General features: G+C 34.4%; 3 protein-coding genes across 5 annotated transcripts in view; all 3 read right to left on the reverse strand.

The window, feature by feature from the left end:
• Positions 1 to 253: 253 nt before the first annotated feature.
• On the reverse strand, positions 254 to 3,907 carry LOC128677782 (zinc finger protein 480-like). The gene is made up of 5 exons (XM_053758872.2): positions 3,645 to 3,907; positions 3,148 to 3,304; positions 2,690 to 2,815; positions 2,366 to 2,509; positions 254 to 2,206 (listed from the first exon to the last, which is right to left on the reverse strand). The coding sequence occupies exons 1-5, from the start codon at positions 3,780 to 3,782 to the stop codon at positions 1,068 to 1,070; spliced, it is 1,704 nt and encodes a 567-aa protein (XP_053614847.1). The 5' UTR covers positions 3,783 to 3,907; the 3' UTR covers positions 254 to 1,067.
• Positions 3,908 to 5,125: 1,218 nt separating this feature from the next.
• On the reverse strand, positions 5,126 to 12,028 carry LOC128677667 (uncharacterized protein). The gene is made up of 7 exons (XM_053758671.2): positions 11,637 to 12,028; positions 10,976 to 11,245; positions 10,073 to 10,414; positions 9,224 to 9,558; positions 6,328 to 8,955; positions 5,851 to 5,962; positions 5,126 to 5,774 (listed from the first exon to the last, which is right to left on the reverse strand). The coding sequence occupies exons 1-7, from the start codon at positions 11,919 to 11,921 to the stop codon at positions 5,247 to 5,249; spliced, it is 4,500 nt and encodes a 1,499-aa protein (XP_053614646.1). The 5' UTR covers positions 11,922 to 12,028; the 3' UTR covers positions 5,126 to 5,246.
• Positions 12,029 to 13,051: 1,023 nt separating this feature from the next.
• Positions 13,052 to 21,659, reverse strand: part of Sema1a (Semaphorin 1a) — a 318,087-nt gene continuing 309,479 nt past the window's right edge. The window contains exons 11-17 of one of the 3 annotated variants that reach the window (XM_053758866.2): positions 21,379 to 21,607; positions 21,054 to 21,202; positions 20,788 to 20,913; positions 20,388 to 20,598; positions 19,844 to 20,045; positions 18,920 to 19,064; positions 13,052 to 18,630 (exon numbers count right to left, since the gene is read on the reverse strand). In XM_053758866.2, coding sequence (XP_053614841.1) covers positions 18,993 to 19,064; positions 19,844 to 20,045; positions 20,388 to 20,598; positions 20,788 to 20,913; positions 21,054 to 21,202; positions 21,379 to 21,607 — 989 coding nt within the window. In that variant the 3' untranslated portion in view covers positions 13,052 to 18,630; positions 18,920 to 18,992. Of the gene's footprint in view, positions 18,631 to 18,919; positions 19,091 to 19,837; positions 20,046 to 20,387; positions 20,599 to 20,787; positions 20,914 to 21,053; positions 21,203 to 21,378; positions 21,608 to 21,659 lie in introns of all 3 variants that reach the window. The other 2 variants (XM_053758864.2, XM_053758865.2) reach the window with 2 other exon arrangements.

Genomic DNA, 21,659 nt, shown 5'->3' on the forward strand with positions numbered 1-21,659 from the left:
AAAGATCGATTTAACTACATACTATAAAAATTTAATCGATTTGCGATTCGATATATAATAACTTTTTTCCATGGAATTAGTAGGTACTCCGTAGTACTTACACAAGTACAAATTTATATTATTCTGCATAAAAGACAGATTGGTACGTCACATAAAAGGGGAAGGGGGTTCATTGCTGGTGGGTGGTAGTGGTAGTGGCAGGAAAACAAGCTTGATAATAAGTATTAAGTGACAGTAAAATGAAACTCCCTTATAATTTATCCTATAAATGTTAATTTATTACGATGATGTCACTTTAAGTACAATCAGAAATAAATTCAAATAAACCTTTACAGTATTTTTACTTACGTAAGACTGGTACATGTACATACATTCTACACCCTACGGCTAAGGTCAGTACTCATTTAAATATTTATATTAAAATATAAGTGGACACATTTGGATTGTATGTAGTATAGAAACTTTGCTTATTTATATAGTAGGCTCAAAACCGCTCACTAGCGCCATCACATGTTATTATAAATTTTCGTAAACTAAAAAGATATACAAATTATGTTTCGCTAAATAGGTACAATTCTTTATTGCGCATAAAAAAATATAGGTACAATTAAAATCTTGAAATTTAAAACTTTTCCATAATACAATGTAGTCAGAAATTTACTTTGGTGTCCACCGTTTTCGGATTCGTAAATGTTTTCAACTATGTCCAATACAAAAATATAAAACTCTCTATTTTTTTTCTTGTATAGTATAGCTTAATTTGTATAACTATTTTTTTGGTTTTCCCTTTTTCCCTGATAAATACAAGATATTATAATGACGATAGCGCCAGTGTACGGGTTTGCGGAGTAAAAAATTCAAGTATTGATTTTTAGTGAAATAAAATTATTATAATACTGACATAAATTATTCAACAAATTTTAATTGGACAACACCTTATAGACAAACATTCACCCGGAATTGACTTGTTTGTAGCAGTGGCGTATTTTATTATATATATATTTCCTTTTTCATACCATCATTTGAAACAGCAATTGCTATCTTGACCTTATATATTAATTTAATTTTCAAACCATTTGCATAGAGTATTCATGATGATGAGTTTTTAGATGACCTTTCAAACTGCACTTCTGTACAAATGCCTGGCCACAAACGGCACAAGCGAACCTTCTATCATTATTGTGTATCCGCATATGTTCCTTCAATGTCTTCTTTCTTGCATAGGACTTCTTACACACAGAACATTCATATATCCTCTCACCATTATGCTTCACCATATGTACCCTTAGTTCGTTACTTGTAAAACATTTATATGAACACAGTTCACACTGATAGTCCCTCTCTTCCAAATGATCTCTCTTCAAATGCCTCGACAATGTATATCGTCTCTCAAAAGACTTGTCACAAACATTACACTTATAAAATACTGGTGCTACACCATGAACTTCCACCATATGCTTCTGTCTTCGGAAATATTCATTGAACCTTTCTGGGCATTTGGTACATTTAAACCTTTTCAGTAATTTGTGTACGGCATCAACATGATTCTTATGCTTTTGCTGGCTTGTGAACACTTTCTTGCACACTTCACAGGGAAAGTTACCAGCTGCATGCATACTTTTCCCATGCACTTTCAAACGGTATTTAGTTATAAATCCTGCTCCGCACTCATGGCAGACATAGTTCCTGTAATGTGTGTTCATATGCCTTTCTATAGCTCCAAATGTCTCAAAGTTGAATCCACAAGATTGGCATTGATAAACATTATCATTTGCCAGCTTGAATGGGATGACTCTGTCGGTATAATCTGTGTATATCTTTTTATTATGGACTTTAATTAAATGGGATTTAAGTTCATTTAAATTTGGCACTTTATTATTACAGATGGTACATTTTAGATCTGTTACATCTGCGTATACGACCATGCATTCAGCTCCGTATCTGTTTAATATCTTGGTGACGTCATCTTTCTTATGATCTAATGTGTGTTCTCTTATTTTGTCAAGTGTATCGAAGGTGCTGCTGCAGTAGAAACAAGGGAAACCTGAGCGGCTTTTGCTTCTGAATGGAGTGATGTTGGAGCACTGGATGAGTGTGGCTGCATTGGTGATGTTGACCATTTTCTCAGTTAGGTAAACTCGGGGTAAAGTCTTCTTAATTTTTTTTTCGGTAAGCACTGCTATCATGCTTGGAGTTACTATTGTTTCTGAAATATAAAATATTAGAGAATAGAGATTTGTAATTAAGATCTAAACTACTAATTTATTTGAATCAAGACTGCTAAACTATAATATCATATTTTTTTGTCAGTTGATTTAATAAGAGCAATTTATAATTTGCAATCAATTTATCATGATTTACATACCTTGCATAGTATCTAAATGTTTGACATAGTCTGGACAGATACGGTACAATGATTCACGAGTAGGCAGAGGCTTGAGGTGTTGAAGAGGAAACCTTGCAAGGAACTCAGACTCACCATCCACCAAGTCTATCTCTTTATCTATTTCTAGAAATAAACAAATTATGAAATCAACAAATTTTCTGTTGGAATATGGATCATAGGACTCATGCTAATGAAACTCATATATTACAATTTAATACATTTTGGTATAGTTCTCTTAGGGTTTGATTAAAAAACATAGCATGTCTCAGTCCTGCACTTGTTTAGTAGAGGGGTTTAAATTACCTGGAGGTACATCATCTTGCATATCTTGCATGTCTTCAGAGTAATTACCATATTCATGATCACTTTCCTCTTTATACTCCGTTTTTATGGTGACATTATGATTTAAAGACTCTGGGGCAGGTGGTACTAAAAATGTGAAAGTAAAATATACAATTTGCTTTTGTTTTACCTATGGTCCTACTGGTAATCTATGGTCCCCCAGTAGGGAGAGTTTCCATTGATAAGAGAAGGAAAAGTAAGGAATCCACAAAATGGTCATAGCCATGGTTATAAGTTGTTTCTGTATCTGTAACTTCACAGGCAGTACCTATGCCTAATACTGATCATTCCATCATCAGGGGTTATAGGAGTAGGTCTACAGGTACATTACATACATATTCTTACTTTAAGATCATAGAAAATCACAGAAAAAAGGATATACTATAGTCAAACAGAAATATACTGGCCAATTATCTCACCATTAACAAATAGAGTTTCTTTGCTTTCAGCACTAGTGATGTGACTGAGAAGTTGTCTCTCTGTTGCAACCACCATCATACGGAAACTGTTTGCTTCTCGTAGCTGCTGTATACACGATGAGCAGATGAGGCATGTCAAGCTTGGGTCTGTTGATAACTGTAATAGATTTAATCTTAAAATATTTGATAATAAACGCAATTTTGAATGACGAATGCTGATTTTGCTGACAGATTCATAGTAAATGTATAGCTTATCGCTTTGGCCCGATGCTAACTAATGCTACGAAAAAACATTTTCTACAAACTTCACTGTTAGTAAGTTGTTTATATAGAATATGTTAGCGTTTGGTGTACATGTATATTGTTGTAGGGTAGGTACATCCAATTTTTGTGCCAAATTTCATTAAAATAAAACCACATTCAGAATGATTTATTTCACTCTTTATGTACATGTCTTAGGTGTTATTATTAGAATAATTAATAGGTGTGAAACTTACAAATAAGTTAAAGCATTCCATGAACATGTCATAGTAAACTTCTCTGATACCGTTCATATAGTATTCTTTCATTATGTCCTTGTGGTTGCCTTTAGCAGAGCAGCAACGGCAAGTGCCGTAAGTAGTTCTCTTGCTCATTGTAACTTGGAGGGAATATGAGGAGTACCACCTATTCCTAATCCTTTAAATATAAAATAATGGGTGAATTTTATTTATTTATAACAGTGGCATATGTCACAATTGGAATTGATGTTTTGGTGATTGCCATATTAAATAAATTCCATAGATAGGTACATTTTCACATCACACATCATAGTGATGTGCAAGCAAAAAGTTTTCAAAATTTTCTCCTTTGGAAACTTTACGAGAATATTCATATTAAATGTTGGTTGATTGGCTGGCTGATTGAGGCGTTTATTTTACACAATTTTTCCCTAAGACCAAGTTTCCTTGTTTTTCCCGATTTTCCTTCGATATTTTCTCCAATGGTTTTCTAAACTGTGAGTTTTCTACAAACTATGAAATTATTATTTCTTTCCTGAAATTCGTGATCTTCCTTACAACCTTGCGTTAATTATTCCAAGTAATTTTGACCGACAGGTACAGAAATACTAGATAACTTTAGTTATTATCTATCATAATTCTATCAGGTAAGATTACACTTTAAAATATGAATATCGTACTCTTAAATAGTTCCTGAATTTATTATTATGAAGGACGTCTCACGTTGGGCGTCATTGTTAGGTGGTAGGGTAATCTCAGGTAAGGAGTAGGAATAGGCAAAGGCAGACAGTTATATAATAATATAATCAATAAATAAAATACAGACCCCTTCAAGGGTCTATAAATAATTTAAGATATTTTATTATATATATATATTTTTTTATTATTACAGCGTACGTGTGGTACGTGCCGATATCGTTATGGTAATCAAGTAGAACAATAATTTAAAATTTTGAATTTAGACTGAAAGAAATAAAAATCATGCCAGCGATATGACTAATGCGTGGCGTTACAATTTATTTGCCAACTAAACATTCTCTCGTCTCGTACTAAAATTATCTTCTGTACTATAAAATAATCGAATTATGTTATGACGTTTACACAGATATAAGAACAAATGTTTTTTATCAGTGGACGTTTAGATCTTTACGCCCCGGATTTTCTATTGTGCGGACTAATATTTCTAAGAACATATTTAAAGATTTTAAGAAATGTTCTCATTGGAAAATTCTCTGGAGTTCCATGACGAGGCGTGAGCAAAGCGTGAATCCATTCTTAGGACATATTTGTTGCGACTTCATGAATACTTTGCATTAAAACATTCTAAGGTGTGCGCCTTCCAAAACCTACTCATAAATAAACTTGCACAAAAACGTTATAATGTTATTTCTTACTATAGGCTCAAGGTGCTTGTTATCGACAGAAAATGATGATCGTCAAGCAGAGTAAAATTTTATTTTGGTTAAATAAACAAAAACTGTAAACTAACAAAACATTTATTCTGAAACTTAAACAAGGATTTATTCTGCTAATGACTCCAAATTACTTAAAGAATATAATATAAATACATCTCTTAGTTATTACACTTATGTATAAATTTCACGATTCCTCCTTGGGTCGTAATAATTGTCTTCTAACTGATGCATATCTTGTCAGACTGGTTGAATTAGTAAACACAAGAATATTGCTCGGGGCCTCATAAGGATTATAATCAGACAGTTCTTCCACGGCGTCGTCGTCCGAAAAAAGATCAACCTTTTGATATTTAATGACTTTCATTTTAACACAATCACATTGGAACAAGAAATGGCATATGTCTTGGATGCTCTTAGCGGATATTAACTCGCACATTTCCGTTATATAAGTTATAGAGCAACCTGGATTTTCGAATATTTTACTTATTACAACATTAGTCCATTTGAAGAATATTTCGTGACGCAATGTCCCGTATAGAGTGATCCAAGGTGCTGGTAAAAAGGTTTCGCCATCTAGTGTCATGGCCCAAAACTTTGCGTACTCTATGTGTACAATACGGTTATCGTAAAATCCAACTCGTTTTATAATGCGCTTGGCCTCCAGGTCTTGTAGTTTCTGAATTAGGGCCTCTGAATCAGACTTGGAAAATTCCTGAAAAAAAAAAATCATTAGAAAATTTATAGTAGTGTCTCCTTATTTCTTTCGTCTTTTAATTCTAAGGACTTACTTGTAATTCAGCAAAAGTAGACCCCTTTTGCTGCTTATCTTTCAAAAAGCATACGATGTTATCGTTTTTATGCTTTTCCATATTATGTTTAGGGTAAGTAACATTGGCGTTTCTGAAATTATTAATAATATTTATTATATATATTATATTGGTAAATCTAAAGTGACGACAGAACTCAGTACTATCCAGCATTGTAAATGTACTAAATGTAGTAATTTTTTCTATAAAGCAATAAGTTATTTTTGGTTTTAATAATTACTGTTGTTTATATACGACATCCACTTATTAACATAGAAACTGTTGTTTTTATTATATGTACTTCTAGAATGAATCTTCTACTTTTAAAAGTGACAGTACTTTATAAAAATACTGTTCATTTTTATTGTTTTTTTTTAAATATATAAATGCATGGCCATCCAGGCAATAGAAAAGTAGAAAGTTGTAGACAAATTATATAATTTAAAAGCTATAACATACCTAGCGATTGTGTTCACATTACTCTCAAAATTGTCAACAAACAATGAGATTTTCTTTGCATTTGTCGTACTCTTTATTGCATTCGTTCCAGATCTCAACTTGGAATTATTCTCAATATTTATAACATTAAAACTCTCTTCGGGTGAAAAGTCTGAACTGCCGACTAGCGAAGGAGCTACATACGTCGAAAGTTCGATTAAACCGATATTTTGAAGTTCACAACAAAAACAGTTGATGCCCGAATCGCCTTTTATGTCCTCCGCAGGCAGTTCCATATTGAACGCGTCCGCCACTAGTTCCATAAACTCGGCATTCAGTTTAGATATCCATTTGCGATAGTAGCCGGCCGACAACTTGTACGAACACTCGACCAAGTCTTGCAGATTCATCTTGTAAATCTTGTTGTTACAAAGCTTCTCCCTAGCACTAATAGCTTGACTTTTCCTCAACTCCTCTATCGACTTTCTGAGCGACATCTCCGGGTATTCTTTGAACAAAATATAGATTTTCTTTGCAATATTCACAGGCACTTCTTTATTGTAAGACATCGCTACAGTGAGCATGATAGATTCTTTTAACAGCGTCTCGTGGTCTGAAGCTCCCGGCATGTTATACAACTCGTAAGGCGTATTATCGGGAACTTCACATATTGAAAATTTCTCATGGAAATTATTGTAACTCGTGGCGATGCACGGTGAGCGCTTAACAAATGATTCGCTTTTCGTTATTTGTAACAAGATCCATATTAGTTCTATCATTGGCATTTTAGCTTCGGACATAAATTTGGAAATACATGATATTCGAGCTTTTATCTTTCTCAATAGTCCTTCGTACTTTTTATATAACGTCTGCCGTTTTTTGAACTCGTTCAGCAAATGTTGCTTTTCATACGCCCATGTGTTCCTCGAGTCCAAATACAAGGCGCGGCGATGACACGACTTCAGCGTTTTCCCCGGGTCGTTCACCGAGATTATTTCTCGAGCTACAATGTTTCTAAATCTAAATGAACCTGGCAGTGACATGGGACCCATAATCGTCAACGCGAGTTTGCACAAAATAATGATAAGGTCCTCCACTTTTGACCACGACTCGGAGACCAGGCGGCTCTTGCCTCGAGATAATGGTATTTTTAACTTATTAAGTTCTAGCATTCTCTCTCTGAAAATTTCTCGAGCTAAAACTTTTTTGGACTTTACCTTTGGTTTTGGCATTTTCTTTTTCTGTATCAATTTCGGTATCTTGGGAGGCGGCTTCCAGGTTGGTTTTGCAATGGACTTAAGTTGTTCGAGCACCGTCGTGCGCCACAGCTTAGCTAGCTCCAAGTAGAAGCTGGAATCAAAGCCGCACGCTCCTTTTCCGTCGCCAAGCCTTGTACCATTGTCATACTGTTCCACTTCAGCCATCATCCTCACAGGCGGTTTTAAATTACTATTTTTTCGTTTTCCCAACATAATAGTTGTATTGCAGCTAATTTTAAATACTGTGTTCCAAAATTCTCGCACAGTTTCATTGTTCGCTAAATAACATTCACTTTCCAACTCCTTTATATCAGCATTGGGCCTGGGCCAAGCGCCAGTTGTATTTACGATTTTAGGATGTCTGTTTACATAAAACATTATGTTGTCAAAATTTTGTTCCAAGGGTTGATTGACGATTTGTACAAGGCCGAAAAATGCTAAGATTCGCAAATTCTCCTTCAAAGTATTTCTAAAGGTGCCAGCATACACAATTTCCCGAGAGATTCCTTCTGGCACGTCTTTTAGTTTCATATTTAATGTGTCGGCCACCTGAGTACTGGTGAGTTTGATATTTCCAAACAAGTTGACGTTTCCCAGAGAGAACTCGACAGTCATCTCTTGGATGACATCCCTGAGGTAGGCAAACCCTTCAGGCAGTCTAGAATCAAGACTCCAATTATGCGAGTATGCCATCTTAAAAATGAATTCATGGAATTTTCTCACTTTACAATACCTTGGAATAGCATAGTGGCACAGAGATCTATTTCCTTTGCCTTTAGATACCTCTCTTGTTTTTTGAGATTCCTTTGTTATGTGTATTTTCTCTAAGATTTCACGATACTTATCTTTCAAAATCGGATGATTGATTGTAATGCTAGACGAGCAGATGAAATTTGTGTATTTACATTGGTTGGGCCATTTTATTTTATAAACCTTGACTAAGCCATCGGTGATCAGTTTTTGCACAAATACTTTCAGAGCCCTCGTGTCCATGTGTGGCTCGCCAATTTCTGCAGAAACTATATTGTTTAATGCTTGATAACCAGCTATAGCAAATTTTTCTTCTAATACTTTGATTATACCATTGGCAAATTTTAATTGTCTTAATGTTAGGGTCTTCTTGGAGCTTAGCAATGAGACATTGTCCAAGTCAAAACTCTCTAAATGTTCCACCTTTTTAATTTCCGTTATAACATCACTCCAGTTCACATCATCAGTTGAATAATTATTGTGAAGACCTTCAAAGTTATCAGAGCTTGATGTCGGTTTCTCAGTGTCAAATTCTTCTTTTTTAATACAATCCTTATATTTGATTCGATTGTTGAGGAATTTTTGCCACTCTTCTTCATAACCAACATTGATATAGTTAGTATTACAATTGACAACTAGCCTGAAAAATAAATATATAAAGCTAGTGTAATATTGGTAAAAAATGTCTTGAGAAAATTAAAATCATCATTTTCGATTATGTACTTATATATAAATTATATGACTGCCATATGTATGATTTATAGGATTTAAATTCTTCAGAAACAAAATGACTAGAGAGAACCATCGAAAAGTATGTGTACACTATTAGAATGTGTTGGTGTTTTTTTCTCCATGCCACGCCATCTATAACAACATAAAATTATTAGATTTAAAAAAGAAATACATACCTAGCAATTCTTTGCCTGCCTTTATCTTCATACACCTCTTTCAGCAGCCCCTGTGTTCTGAGCATTTTACATAAGTTTCTGGTCGTATAAAACTCAGTACCCAACAACTGTGACAGCTCAACTTGTGTCAAGCCTCTAAGCCCAGCTTCGTGTATCCTCATGTACGCTTGTCTAAGCAGACTGATTCCTACTTTGTACTGACATTTTAGTGGTTGTGCACTAGCTTCGTCTTCGGACCCTGATGAGGAATCGCTTTTGGTTGATATGGAAATGTACCGCCTTTTAACAGCTATTTTCTTTTTGTACCTGCCTTCGACTTGCTCCTCTTTTTCAGTCTGAAAATGTAATTGTTTTGTATAGGGACTGTTTGGTAAGTCAATGCTTTAAGTTGAACTTAGCACCATTTATGTCATATTTATCTTAGCGGAAGTGTAACCATTACTAAATATGTTGAATAGTTATAGTTTAATAGAAAAGATATAAAATTTTCTTTATTTAGTTATTTTGCAATTATTAGAAAAGTTGAAAAATGACTCATAAAGATAATGGAGGGAGTATTTTAGTTCAAACTTTTTTTAAATCATACATCAAGTTATCTTTAGAGATGGTTTTATGTGTCTTGTGGATACCTTACAAATCTTGAAAAATCATAAGTTTCATAGTACCTACTGCAAAGGGCCATGGCCTTTGAATAATCATTAATATATAAATAGAAAAAGGCAAGCCATAACAGTTTACTTCAAGATAGATATATTTTTAATATATTTCTTTTAAAGAAAATGAACATATAAATCTTTATATGTTCACTTTCTTTAATTAACATCTTATTTCAAAAATATGTTCTCTTACAAAGTGAAAAACATTGTATGTTTTATTTATCTTCTTGTGTGGGCACTTGGAGAAAAATCCTTTTTGGTAAACATTGTCAAGTGACTCTGTAAAGTTTTCTTGGGTTTTCAATAGTTCCACAACATCATGGATTGGTCCTATCTTCGGCAAACTCATAGTTTCTGACTTATGGAATCTGCGCAACCGCAGAAGGAGGCTCTTCACACCTCGGTGACCTATCTTTTGCGTTATGCAAGTTATTCTTATCATGTCCAATTCTTTTAACACTTTTCTTAAATAAAACAGCATCTTGGAGTCTTTGAAAATTTTAAGTATATTTGTTTTGCCTATTGTCATTTGACCCTGTAACAGAAAATTGAATAAACATTATTTTAAAAAAACTTACACAATAATATTAGTTTTGTAATATACCATGTTGGTTTGGTACATAAAGAAGAATATGACAGCTACTTCTATGTCCAGACATACAAGTCCATCAAGTAATTAATGTATATTGTATATTTTTGGCTCACTGCATGCCTGGGGCAACTGTTAGTGCAGTAAGTGACTTTATAAATAAATAAATAAATAAATAAGTAAAACTGCAAAATTTTAGATTTAACAAACTTATAGAATTCAGAATATCAGTTCTATCAACAAGTTCACTATTCAGCTAAACTTTACCCCTTAGCTCTCTCTACATAGTCTGTGTGTTTGTGTAGGAGATCAAGATGTTAACACATACTGTCAGAATAGCATTCGATGTTTATATAAATTCAAATTAACTGAATCCACATGCTAAGAAGTATTCAATGTGCTTTGTATCAACGGCTTAGGGTTGTCTACTCTTCCAAAGAGATACAATAAGATATATATAAATGTCTTTGAAAACTATTTCAATAGCTAAAGAAAATAAGTACTTACATTTTCTCTACTCCTACCAATTAATTCTAGCAAACAATAATGTATTGGAGATAATCCTGTCACTACTGATTTTGGAACATGCGGCGCCAAAGCTTTGCATCTCTCGTCTATTGAAGCAACCATCACTAGTTTTTGGTTGTAAATCCTGATCACTTCCTCATAAGATAATGAAGATATATTTTTTATCAATTTTCGTTTGTGGTATTGTACACAGGATCCATATTCATTTTCCACTAGTTTGTGTTCATATGGTCCATCCAAATAGTCATCCTGAAAAATACGAGTATGTATAAATAAGAAAGTTACAAATATCCTGCATATTCTTTGTATGACCCAAAGGTTCTCCAAAGGTTTCTCTTTCATCTCCCCATGTTCTTGGTTATGTTTGGGGCTATGAAGCCATGAAGCCCAGGGTCAGCAAAAAATTGAAAATTTTCAAGATTGCCATTTTACATCCACTGCCTGACACTGATGTCAACCTTTTTTGGAAATGCTATGATTGCATGTCAGCTATCAGCCAAAGCTATGTAAAATCTAAAGGTTGGCTATTAGATAAAGATAATACCATCAATTTCGTCTATTGTACTTTACAAATTTTATTTTTGTGCAATAAAGCTTGAATATTTTGTATATAGTAAAAATATCACATGAAAAGACTTACAGGATCCTTCAAACGCCCAGAATCTTCATCGATTATTGTGAATCTGTCTTTAATTTCTAAATACGGCACCGGCTCAGGCAGTTCATATAAGGATACACTTGGTGACGAAACAATAAAATCCCAATAACGTTTCTTCATTTTCTCTGTAAGAGGCATAGAAATTGTCTTCTCCACTCGCCTCCATAATAGATCAATATCTATGCCTTCTAATCCTTCTAATGCAATTTCATCCAATAATATAGACTTGAAATCAAAACTGAATTGGCTCATTATATTAAACTCCATAGTTAGTGATTTATATCAACTAATTTTAAAATTTTTGTACATTGATCCACGCGATCGTGAAAATAATAGATATCACCTATGTTGTCATGTCAGTCAATTCTGTCACTACACTGTAAGCAATTTCAACCTTGACGTTAGCAAAATCATCGTTTTGGTGAACGATGGAGCCATGAAATTAAAAAAAATAATGGATTAAGTAAAAAAACTTTGGTGGAAAGACCATAGATTTAGAAGGGCCTCGCGCGCGGCGGAAGTATCTTTAAGCTCTGTTCACACGACTGTAATAGGAAGTATTACTGCACATTTATCCCGCCAGAGTACAGCACTGTATGTTAGGTACACAAAAGCTTTGCCGTCTTTTGCTATGTAGATTAAAACGTTTATTTTAGAGTACTTTATTAAACCTTTCATTATGTAAGCATCATTCCGTTTGTCTGTAATGAAAATAGACAAAAATGAATGTACTATACTGTAATAAAAATATTCGGTGCCGAAATATTGGGAAAAATCGTTTTCCATTATTAAAAAAAACTTCGAAAACTATGGAATACGTCTCAAGCTGTAAAATTTTCGAGCCAGTAAACTGTTGAAAAGAAGCTCGGAACACTTCGCACGTGAACACTTATTAAAATATGGACTTCATCAGTTTATGACCACAGTTGACCAAATAATGCAGAACATACTGCAACGATATTGAAAATTGGCGCTTTTTGCCTCCATTGGCAATGTTTCTGTACCTTAGTTGTACTAGTAGCGCCATCTGCGCTGAGCTTTGTGTAATATGCTCTATTATTATTCCGCGCCCGTGTGGTCTTCTCAAAGCTATCACTTCGCATGTTGTGCATTTCTCAAAATATGGACAGACTTCAATAGATGAGCACAGAAATAGAAATTCCTTAGGGAAATTTTTCTTAGTATCTTCCTTTTGTTTCTTGTGTCGATCAAGAAAGAAGTACACTGCCCACGCTTCGCTGCCATACAAAAGGTGGCCTTACATAACTGAGTTTTCGGCCTGGGTTTTTTTTGGTCACAAAAGAACATTTAGATCCTATATCGCCCCATGCCTATACCTACCCACGCTATTGCTTTGGATTCATGATTTATAGGCGTAATAAAAAAAAATACTTAAATAGTTTCAATGTTTTATTTACTAAAGAAAAGGAATACATTTTATCATTTGCTAAAATATTTAGCATAATATTAATAATATTTCAATGAGAAAATGATCATAACATTTCGAACATCGATAAAGAAAATATGAAATTGATCGGCGGTGCCATTTTCATGTTTTCTAATCGATATCTCTTCATCTATTTGTTTCTAGTTTATAAAAAAATTGCACATTATAAATACGGGCAGCGATTATGGTGTAACAGTTCTATCACTGCATTTGCTTTTTGCATTATTAATATTATTTATAAAACCCCTACTTATATCTATGGAGTGTCTAAAAAGCAAATTCTCTTTAAATAATATGTATTTATAAACATGTATGGGAAGGTTGATAAAATTACAGGGGTTAAATAGTAATAACAATTAGTTACTTAATGCAAATACTCAGGAAAGAAATTAGGCAGTATCAGGAGTCAACTTGAGATAGGTACATTTAGAATTGATTTGTGGCCATCAAAGTAAGTAGGTAGAGGTACAGTCGTCAGTGTATATCATGTTACATAAAATCCTCGTTAAAGGGTTACTTGACGTGCGGTCGACTGTGTGATCTATTACATACAGGTACCTATTGCGAAATATGTGAAGTTAAAATAATCACGACCATATATATTCCTTGGTCTGGTTATTAGAAACAAATGAATTCAAGAGATCGTTGGTTCGATGAAAACTACTTTCCTACATAATTCCTTTCCTAGAGTTTCTCAACGGCTGTAGCTAAATGAAGATACAAGGAAAGGCACGCTACAGAAACTACGGCTTGGCTTGAGTCTGTTAACAACTACAGATGCAAGTAAATTAGTTAGGCACTTCCCATAGTTACTGTTTTACTCCTGATTCTGATTTACACTCATTCCACTTATTCACCTTTACCTTATTACAAACTGTCTGGAATACAAAAAGGAAGGACAAATTAAATTAATCTTAGAAGTTTGAATCGTTTTGTCTAATTTAATCCTCGTAAAAAAATAGTAGGTATTGTAATTTCCAAATAATGCTATTAAGCTACAAGAGAGATTAAAAAATAAAGATGGCAACAGCAGTGATACAAATAAAAATGAAATACACTGATAATTAATTATCTTCCAAAGTTAAGACACATTTTGTAATAAAATAAGGTAAAATTTTCATCACCTCTTCACTGAATTACTTATTTCTTCGGCAAAGAAAATATTTATAAAACCAAAAGTTAACTATTGCAGACATCCAAAAAGCTGTTTCAATAATAAAAATATAAAGGTTTGTTAAATATACTTTTCGTATTTACTTACTTATGAATCTATGATTTGTACTCTCTATGGTTTGATGGTATAAACAAGTAGGTACTTATGTATAGGTACTATCATCATTAACTTGTAAGAGCGAGGCTCTTGTCGGCGTAGTCGTTAGTCGTTTCCGTTGCATTATGCTCTCTTCATAACGCTTTCTTTCTTGATACTTATACTTCTTGACACCATAGATTTAGTAATCATAAGTTCAGGAATGTAACCAACGTTGCCAGATTTTTTTTGTCAAAGGGGATTTTGATATCTATCTAATGAGTAAAAAAGCGGAATTATTTCGTTAAACGTAAGGTAAATTCATATAGTTATATAATTTTTTTACAAGTATTTTTTATTAAAACAGAATAGCTAAATTGTATTGAAAATTAATTAGATTTTCTCTTTGTGCAAAGGTATGTCAAAATGTCATGTTCTTTTTTGCTTCGAAATTGCAAATCAAAAAGTAGTGGGCCAGAGGCGTCCCATCATAATTGCGACTTCTGGCAACGCTGAATGTAACGATGCAGAATCCTTAATAAAAAACCATGTGATTGAATAAATTTGTCCCTTGTAACTTAGAAGAACACTTTGAATACATACCTATTGAAGTGTTTGGCAGTGATTTCTCGTTGTGTATTTTTTAAATTTGAAGAAATTGAAAACAGCTTTTTAGCCGTCAAACCTGGACAAGCATGTCATGATGATTACATAGAAACAAAAATAAATTAAACTTTTTTTATAGTACAATTCTTTAAAAATAAATAATATTGCACAAATCAAAAATAGCAAAAAATTTTATGTGATGAATAGTAAGTTGAGAGTATGTGTAAATGCGATACCTTAACATTATTCAATAAAGTTGCGGATTTTTTATATTAAAATTCAATCCTCTGTAATTAAATTTACTTAGATTTTTATTTCAATAAAAGTCTTCAATTTCTAACACTAAGGCTTCGAGTTTCAAAACAAAATAAGCGGTCTATAATATACTACGTTACGATACGTTCTATATACTTCTCAATATATTATAAATCAATAATTTACGCTTATAAGAAACTTCTAGGCTTTTAAGTTTACAATTAATTTTACGAGTATAAAAAGGTGGTTCAGTAATTTAAACATAGAAATGGTTATTGTACATTTCATCAATAATTTTAAGTATTACAAAAAACAATTCTTAACAATTCGCCTTCAAAAATTTTTGCGCTTAACACTAACGCTTACTAGGTAATTTACTTACTCGAAGAAACTAATTACAATACAGAACTCGCTATATACATGTACTAGCCTCCTTACGTATGTGTTACGAATTTTGTCATTACTTACAAAAAAATGATAAACCTTAATGTTCAAGACAAGATGGATTTTATTTTCTCAAAGTTAAGGTTGATATTGAAGGTGGCATTCTCAAGTATTTACGTACTGCATGTTCCCAAATGTTTTTGAGCAGCTTGTTTTTTGACAAGCTACATTGAGCTTAATGACTTATGACTGAATGCTCAATGTGGCTTGACAACGTAAGTAAGCAGGTCCGCAGTATATACGATAGCTTTAGAGTGTAGCCATTTTTAGTTTGTCTCTTTCTCTTTCCGGTTCGAGAGAGAAATGACAACCGTTTGCACCATCGATATATTTTCTCCTAAATGACTTTAATAAAGTTAAAGTGTAGTCAATAGTAGATTATGATAAATGCTGAACATTAAAGGAGGTGGGTTTACCGCGCGAGACAAAGCCGAGCGCTATAATAAGGACAAGCTTGTTGAATGCTTAATTCACGTGTCTTATACGACGTTTCAAATACCTAGATAAGTCGACAAGGTAAGTAAAACGTCGAATAAAACACAGCTGTAGTGTGTATGTAATTCAATACATTTTATCACTGAACATTGGTTATCATTTTAAATGTAGGTAAGTTAACTTGTCCAAATAAGACCGGCCGTGTCGTAAAAGCGACTATTTACCGCTCGGTAATACATTATAAACTTTAATTTTAAGAAATAATACATGTGCGTTACTTTGGTTATTTATAAAGTAATATACGAATTGGCAGTTACATTCATAATTAACGTAACAATTAACGTTATTGAGTAATGTTATTAGCGATTACTACTACAAATAAATAATTACATTAAAATCATGGCATCTTTGGTACGTAAGTATAAACTTATGTTAAAGAAAAAACAGTTGAGTATTTGCCGGCAGTCTGCATTATTATGGCGTATAAAATCTGTCTCCTCACAACCTGAAAACTATAATGTTGCTATACTCCCAAATTAACAATCAATCAATCATTTAACTTATTTGTAAAATTAAAGTTTTAAACAATACGGTATCATGGTAAATTGAGCTTTATGCGCTATGTTTTAATGCTGATTTTTCCATGACATCGGAAACAACCAAGAAGCTACCAACCTTTGGGAATAAAAGTTTATGAATTGCTCATTAAAGATTTCAGGAAGTAGGTAATTAAGAATGTTATCTAGATATTTTAATCACTAATCTAAAGGCGATCTAACGTCTCTCTTTTGTCTGTCAAAAGGAAAAACGGATTTGTTGTAATGTACAAAATACAAACTTGCCACACATACTTAGGCACTAAGTCATTACAAATAGAATTGACATTTTTTTTACACACATTCAATTGTCAACAATGAGCGAAGGTGAGTTTGAACACTAGTCATTCCTCGGGTTGAAAGTAAACTCTAGCTAGATTTTAAAACAATAGAAAAGCCATTATCTACAAGAAATTGTATAGATTATTCACGTATTACAAAATAGTAACAGGAACGTCTTTATCGAAAAAGGATTTTTAACGTTTGGCCCACTTTTCTGGAAATTTCAATTTAGACAGTAGACTAAAAAGGAGATTTGTTAAGTGTCACAGAATGTATGTACATAATGATCACAGTTACACGTCGTAACCCCATAATGATGCACCAACAATCTAAATTGGCAATGTGGCATCACAGTGCCTCTTAGCACTATGTATCTATGTATACATAATAGCTAAATCTATAACATTATCGAATAATTATCAAAACGATCCCCTAATAATCTAAATACACCCATAAGAAGCACTTTTTAATGAATGAGTAATCAGAACTTTACATAATATCATTTATACATGGTAAATATAATTTTTATTATATTTTGTCTCATAATGTTGATTGGTATCAACTATAATGTTTATAATCATCGTTTAATCTAGTATAACGAGGCAACACTTATGAGCTGGACACTGATTTAAGGCGAGTCACGAATCCTGTAGATGTTGTCAAGGATTGTGCTACGGTTTATTCACCAGGACCACCATTAGTTTTGTCCAGTTATAGTACCATCTAAAACTTTAGAATAAGAGAATCGTTCCTATACTTAAAGACATAATACTACAAATAGTAGGTATGTAAAAAAGCGATCGGCGAACGTATTGCAGTTTTTGTTAGTCTGTCTATAACAGCTTTACCGACTAAATTTACTCATGAGGTGTAACAATGGGAAACCGTAGTCTAAGACCTAGATTTATATAGATTGAATTTAATAAAAACTGCAATGCCATTCCCAACTTCACATTAACTATTCATCAACATGTTACCAACAAAAACTTATATTTTCACCTAAATTATTTGTAAACTATGTATAATCTAAACAATCTACAATTTGTTACATTAATCATCTTACATACATCAATCGATAATATTGTTCCGTCTTTTAAAAAAAATACATATTTTTGTCACATATATCCCGAGTGGGACGATCGATTTACATTGCGGATAATCACCGGTACGTATATTTATTTTCATGGAAGAAAGTTTCTCATCACATATCGATCTGTGACAATTTATATTTCCACTCAGTCGATATAATTTTGTTCGTCCTTAAGCGCGATCAACACGCGTGGAAAGTACAATTTATACAACGCATAGGCAATCTTCTTGTACGAAGTCGGTCGTTATCTACTAGGAGGAGAGGTTGATCGAGAGTTCATCACGATTGGAACATTCTTAGGAATGTCATAGTCCACAGTCATTATCGAATGGAACGATCACTGATGGGATTTCGGTCCGTTCAAAGTGTAGGGGCGAGAAGGTCGTGCCATGGTTCGTGCGGGGCGGCGCGCTAGTTGCGGTAGATGTAAGCGCAGGGCTGCGGCGCGGGGGGCGGCGGGGTGGGGGGGCGCTCGCCCGAGGGGGACGGCGACGACGACGGCGGCGACGGAGACGACGACGACCCCGTGCCCGACCCCGACCCGGAGCCCGAGCCGCTGCTGCGCTGCGACACTGTGTACCACATCAGATACTTCAATTAATAACATCTTTTAAACATAGGTGCAAGGTATAATAATTAGACAGATATAAACTTAGTCCAAAAACAAGGATGAGAAATGATACAAAAAAGAAGTATCTGGGAGCGAAAAATTAAATCCCATACTACAAAAATCAATGAAGGGAAACGGATAAAAATTGAATATAGTGACAGGTTACTTATTTAATATCAATCCTATATGAGAATTATACGATACCTACAATCTAACTTTAGTAATTTAGCTGATCAAAAGGAAATACTAACCCAACGTATGGTGGTGGTGTGTATTATGCTTATGATGATGCATTTGATCGCGCGCGTCCGCCCCGCTTGTTTCTCAGAGGTACACCTTCTTCACTGAGCGCGTGGTCGAGAAACCATTGTCGTTGCCGCGCCGGTAGCCATCGCCCTGCGGTCCGAATATTCCTGCGTTAACTGACATGCTGATGTGAATATGCGTGCGGGTTAATGGATATGATTAGTGGTTAACACCAGTTAACAATGCACGTGAGTTTATTTCTTATACGTTAAAATACTAATTAATATATATTATAAATTTATTTTATGACTTAGCATTGGAGTATTAATTAATAATAGACAATGTTTTGAATTGTTAAAGATTTAAAATGTACTAAATTGAAACTTTATTGATCTCGTTTATCTCGACGATGTTATTGTTACCTCACGTACATTTCAAATGGTGCACTGATTAAAATGAATTATGAGAAAGCAATGGTGATATTGTTAATGATTAAAAGTAAAGAAAGGCAGTAAAGGCTTTCAAACTAAGATATGGAGATGAAAATGTGTTGAAAGAATGAGCGGTGATTATATAATAGTCATGCAAAATGAGATGGTGATCTTTTAGTAAACAATTGTACTTTAAAGTAATACTTTTTGAAATATTAATGAATAGATGATTAGCAAATATTTAAAATTAAATTATTAAAGTAGCCCATTCATGGGACAACAATTCAATGTAATAAAACAAATTATAAACGGTACCACATTTGAAGTTGGAAGAAATTTTTACACATACTTTATTATAAATAGAATTCATATGTCCTAAGAAATATGGTAAATAATGATTGGAGAAGATTGTAGGTTATATACAGAAAGAAATTTAAGAATAATATACTAAAGATTAAGCCATGCAATAGAAGAAAAAAGAGCACAACTGACATTAACCTGATGAGAGCGGAGCGTCCCGAAGTTGTCGCGGCGGTAGGCATCAGGTTGGAACTGAAACAGTGTTTCGTGGTGGGGGTGGTACGGGGGGTGCTTGCGGAGCGTCGCGCGGGGCGACGCTGGCTTCGGCTGCGGGGCCAGCACGGGCTCGGCGTATGTCACTTCCTCCACTTGCTGGAGCAGCTTGGGTTCCGCTTGGATTCTGTTAAAATATACCATTGAACTTTTAGTTGACGACCTCAGATCTCTGCAGCCTAATGATCATCATACCGCTATATTGGAGTCTGCAAGTACTTGGGTTCCATGGGAAGTAATCTTTTTCAGATAGTTCTAGGTTTTGTATATTGTCGACATAACTATATGTTATAAAATATAGTGTTGTTGAGTTTGTATCCCATGACACAAGTCTCTATCTTACTTTTGGGCTAACTCAATCTGTGTGACTTGTATATCTTTATTTATTATATTTCTTATACTGTATTCAACATTCAAGTATTATTTTATCATTCATTCGAGTTTTCAAAAATATACGCGAAACACAAACCTGTTTATATTTTGTCTCTGTTCAAAGTATTCATACTCCGTGTCGGGATACGGCATGTTATCATCGTCGTCCTTCTTGCATCGTCGTCCGCAGATATAACCGGCCGCGAAGCCAGCTCCTAATGCTGCCAGCGCTCCAGCTGCTACGGCCAAAGCCAAGGTTTCCACAGAATAAGCGGCTGGTGGTGGATCAGCTGCTAGAACTTCTGGACCTAAAGATATTTTAAAATATATCTTATTATCATGAATCACATTTTCTGAAACTGCTATAAAACAAATTGGTATTTTTTGTTTCTTAAATTGGTATTTTTAAGAAACAATTCTAATGGCTTAGTTAATTTTGAGTACGAAATTCAACAAAATCTTCTTGCGTACATAATATTTATGTTTTTGATTTTTACCTTCATTGTTGCTGTTGCTACCTTTGCCATCTTTGTCTTGTACGATGTTGATAACTTCGCCTTTAGTTTCTCTGGCATCATCGTATAGTCCTGAACTTAAACCACCAACAGCACCTGCATCTTTACCTACAATTATAATATTACCATTAATATTGTGAAGATAAAATAACATAATAATGGGCTTAAGAATAAAGATGCTTAAACAATATTTATCTCGTAGCCGGCTACCGGTGAGTAAGTAGGTGATGGGTTGAAGGTGTACTTACTGTGCGGACAAGCAGCGTGGCTACCAGTGCTCACACTCTGGTAGAAGGAGTTCTCGTCGAGCCAACGACTCACTCCATGAGAGAAGGCCCGACACCGACCCGCTTGTTTGTCCCATGCGCAGTACGGGTCTTGAAGAGCTACGCATTCACTAGAAAGAAAGATTATTGTTAATTTAACAATATTTTAGGGTAGGGTTTCAATTTGTTATGTTACTACAATGAAAATTGTGTACCCGATGGCGCACTATGTAATTTAATATAACTTCTATTGTATGTATATAAAATAAAAATACATTTGTGGGCCCTATGACCTAATAATACTCACGAGCAAGAGCTGATCTTGTCACTGGAGCACCTGTGCAGTCGCAGACTGAGCACCTCCCTGTCGGACACGGCGATGAGGCGCGCGGCGTCGCGTCCGGCGCGCGCCACGCGCAGCGCGCGCACGGGCGAGCCGCCGGCGAACGCCTGCAGCTCCTCCACCACCACCGGCACAGCGCGCTTGTTGGAGTCGTAAGATATGGCGTTGATTGCTTTGATGATTTTGCCGTTGTCTGCGAGGCGTTGAAAATTATGTTAACGACAAATACAAACTTACAGTGTGTC

Source organism: Plodia interpunctella, chromosome 18, assembly GCF_027563975.2.
Source record: "Plodia interpunctella isolate USDA-ARS_2022_Savannah chromosome 18, ilPloInte3.2, whole genome shotgun sequence".
Taxonomy (NCBI): Eukaryota; Metazoa; Arthropoda; class Insecta; order Lepidoptera; family Pyralidae; genus Plodia; species Plodia interpunctella.

Coding starts and splice junctions, on each gene's coding strand:
- LOC128677782 (XM_053758872.2), bottom strand. CDS start 3,782: ATGAGCAAGAGAACTACTTACGGCACTTGCCGTTGCTGCTCTGCTAAA. Junction 2,510..2,689: donor GCAAGATGATGTACCTCCAG/GTAATTTAAACC, acceptor GTTTATTTCTAG/AAATAGATAAAGAGATAGAC. Junction 2,207..2,365: donor ACATTTAGATACTATGCAAG/GTATGTAAATCA, acceptor TTTATATTTCAG/AAACAATAGTAACTCCAAGC.
- LOC128677667 (XM_053758671.2), bottom strand. CDS start 11,921: ATGGAGTTTAATATAATGAGCCAATTCAGTTTTGATTTCAAGTCTATA. Junction 10,415..10,975: donor TTGGTAGGAGTAGAGAAAAT/GTAAGTACTTAT, acceptor TTTCTGTTACAG/GGTCAAATGACAATAGGCAA. Junction 5,775..5,850: donor CTACTTTTGCTGAATTACAA/GTAAGTCCTTAG, acceptor TTTTTTTTTCAG/GAATTTTCCAAGTCTGATTC.